The sequence below is a fragment of the Notothenia coriiceps genome, unplaced genomic scaffold (genome assembly GCF_000735185.1).
Source record: "Notothenia coriiceps isolate Sejong01 unplaced genomic scaffold, NC01 NC01_scaffold00025707, whole genome shotgun sequence".
Lineage (NCBI taxonomy): Eukaryota > Metazoa > Chordata > Actinopteri > Perciformes > Nototheniidae > Notothenia > Notothenia coriiceps.
In genome coordinates, this window is record NW_011358408.1 from 4,046 (window position 1) to 6,592 (window position 2,547).

At 43.7% G+C, this 2,547-nt stretch overlaps 1 protein-coding gene across 1 annotated transcript; it reads right to left on the reverse strand.

Moving 5' to 3' along the window:
• Positions 1–218: 218 nt before the first annotated feature.
• On the reverse strand, positions 219–2,547 carry LOC104956256 (SH2 domain-containing protein 3C-like). Its single transcript, XM_010783725.1, has 3 exons — positions 2,073–2,547; positions 1,797–1,912; positions 219–448 (listed from the first exon to the last, which is right to left on the reverse strand). The coding sequence occupies exons 1-3, from the start codon at positions 2,496–2,498 to the stop codon at positions 253–255; spliced, it is 738 nt and encodes a 245-aa protein (XP_010782027.1). The 5' UTR covers positions 2,499–2,547; the 3' UTR covers positions 219–252.

The window sequence follows — 2,547 nt, forward strand, 5'->3', positions numbered from 1 at the left end:
TTTAGCCGGGCCGGCTAAAATGATTGGTCGTGCTTTTTACAGTACTACGGCTTCCACAGATGACATTTTTTAATGGATTTATTGTCAAAGCATTTAAGATATTCATTGCTATCGGGATGTTAAGAGCATTCCATGGAATATAACAAAAAGTGTTTCTGAAGTGAATTACATACCCCACCTTTAACTGTTGTAAATCACTGTAACCAACAGCCTCTGATGGCTAATTGCTTGAATTGTTTTCCAGGTGACTATCTAGGTTATATGATGTGTGTTTACCTGCGGCAGCTCTAAAGCTCTCATGACGGCGGTGAAGCCAAACATGTTGCCCACGGTGCTCTTGAGCTCAGCTGCTATTTGGATGATTTTATGCAGCAGGCCCGCCCTCTCCTCAGTCGTCCCTGTGCAGCCTAACACATCCACAGCCAACATGATGGACATGGTTTGCAACCTGCAGACAGGGGGAGTTCCTAACATTTAGTGAAAATCACATTAATATGGTCACATCAGCCATATTTCACCAGGGAGGAGCATGACACAAAATCATCAATTGCTTTGGGAGGTAAATATAGAGGTGGGTGAAGTACTCCTTTTGTCTTCAAATACTCTATAACAAGTAAAGTCCAGAATGCAAAGTAAAGATACAGAAGTATTATTAGCTTAATGTATCGAATATCGAATACTGAGCCAATTTGAGATAATTGGTAGAAATAGTAGCACTGCATAATTTCCCAAAAGCATACCACTATGAGTGTTAAATACATTTGGTGGTGTTAAAAATACATCACTTGCCTGCAAAATGCAGTGAAGTACACTTTTAAAGGTCCCTATTATACTGTTTTTCATCAATATATTATAGTTCTCAGATATATACAAACATGTCTCTGAAGTGTTTGGCTCCAAACACCAAACAGATCATTGCAGCATCCCATAATCCTCTCTGTTTCAGCCCTGTTTCAAAAGTGCTGATTTCTCTGTCGGTTACTTTAGATGAAAATAAGGAGCCCCTCCCCACGCCCCTCTGAGAGATATTTGGTTAAAAAGAACACAATGGTGCTCTAGGAGGAGATTCAGGGGATAAGGTGTGTGTGTGTTGGGGGGGGGTTACCTTGGTTGGTGATTGGCTAATGGTTACACAAGCCAAAAAATCGTTATGACATCATAAAGTGGCCAAAATCTGATCAGCTAATTTTCAGACAGGTTTTTATATAAATGGATCAGAACAAAAAGAGAGAAAATCTTTTTTCCTGAAACTTTCAGTCTCTTTCCACAGAGAAGAGACATGAAAACGTGGATTTTGCATAGGTGACATTTAAAGAAGATTAAAAGATAAAGAACAAGTATGTCGAAATAACGCTAATGTATGGTTCTTGGGCAAATGGTGGTGTACCTTCCACCATTCCGCCATATATTTAAGGGCTATACAATTGTTGGTTTAACAATGTAAGTCAATTGGAAAAAGTTTGGGCACAATAATGTTACAGGCTGACACATAAGTCGAACATTTGCTTCAACGTCTGCCGCACTTCCTGGGGGCTTGACTTCCACAGAGTAGTGGCCTTTCACATATCCAATGTATCTGAAGGCCATGCTTGGGAAGGGTGCCCCAAAGGGTGTTCAGTTCTGAAATCTCCCCACTAGATGCTACTATTTTTTGTACAAGTGACTTTTGATGAATGTTTACAGGCTCTTACTACACTTGTTAAAATAGTATAGTGTATCCTCTGCTGGACCCAAGTACTTGTTGGATGAGGTTGACTTGAGCAAGAAGGGTCCAGGATTTATGAATCCTTACTCACCTCTCCAATAGATCCAGCCTCATCTGTTGGCCATGTGGCAACGTTAGAAACTCCATCCCTGAACTAACTCCCATCATCCTTTGCACCTCTGGAGTCACCTCCAGAATTCTTGCTACCTGCGAAAACACAGACAAATGTACACACTCCTGTATGAAGGTCACTTTTGGTTGGTGATTTATCTGAGAGCATCATGTAAAACAGCTGCTTTCAACTCTTTTCACATTAAAATATCAATGTTAGCCACTGTTGAACTAAAGTATTGATTTCCATCAGTACCATGCAGTCAGCCTTGGTGATATGTTTGGCCGCTGTCCTGGGGTCGACCTCCGACAGCAGCTCCTTCACCCTCCGCAGGATGCCCACCTCCAAAGGCTTATTCTCCTTAGGCATCAGTGGCGACTGGTACCTGTTCGGTTTAAAAGAAGATACCGTCTCCACCGATGGCGAGAAGTAAAAGCCCCTGTCCTCGGCCCTCAGTGGATCAATGCCCAATGACCCTTCCTCCACCCGCAGCCTCTCCACGTAGCTCTGGGGGCCGGGGTACAGCTCGGTGTAGCAGCTTCCATCTTCATCAGTAGACAGGGGGTCCAGGTTCAGATGAGGTTGGGATCTGTCATTACACGGTGTGTTCAGGGTGCTGTTGGGAGAAAGCAGGGTTCCGGCAGTCTTAGAGCCCCTGGAGAGGGACGGGGGTGGCACCATGCTGGCTGCCCGGCTACTGCCAGGACTTCTAGTCTGTGGGGCTGGAGAT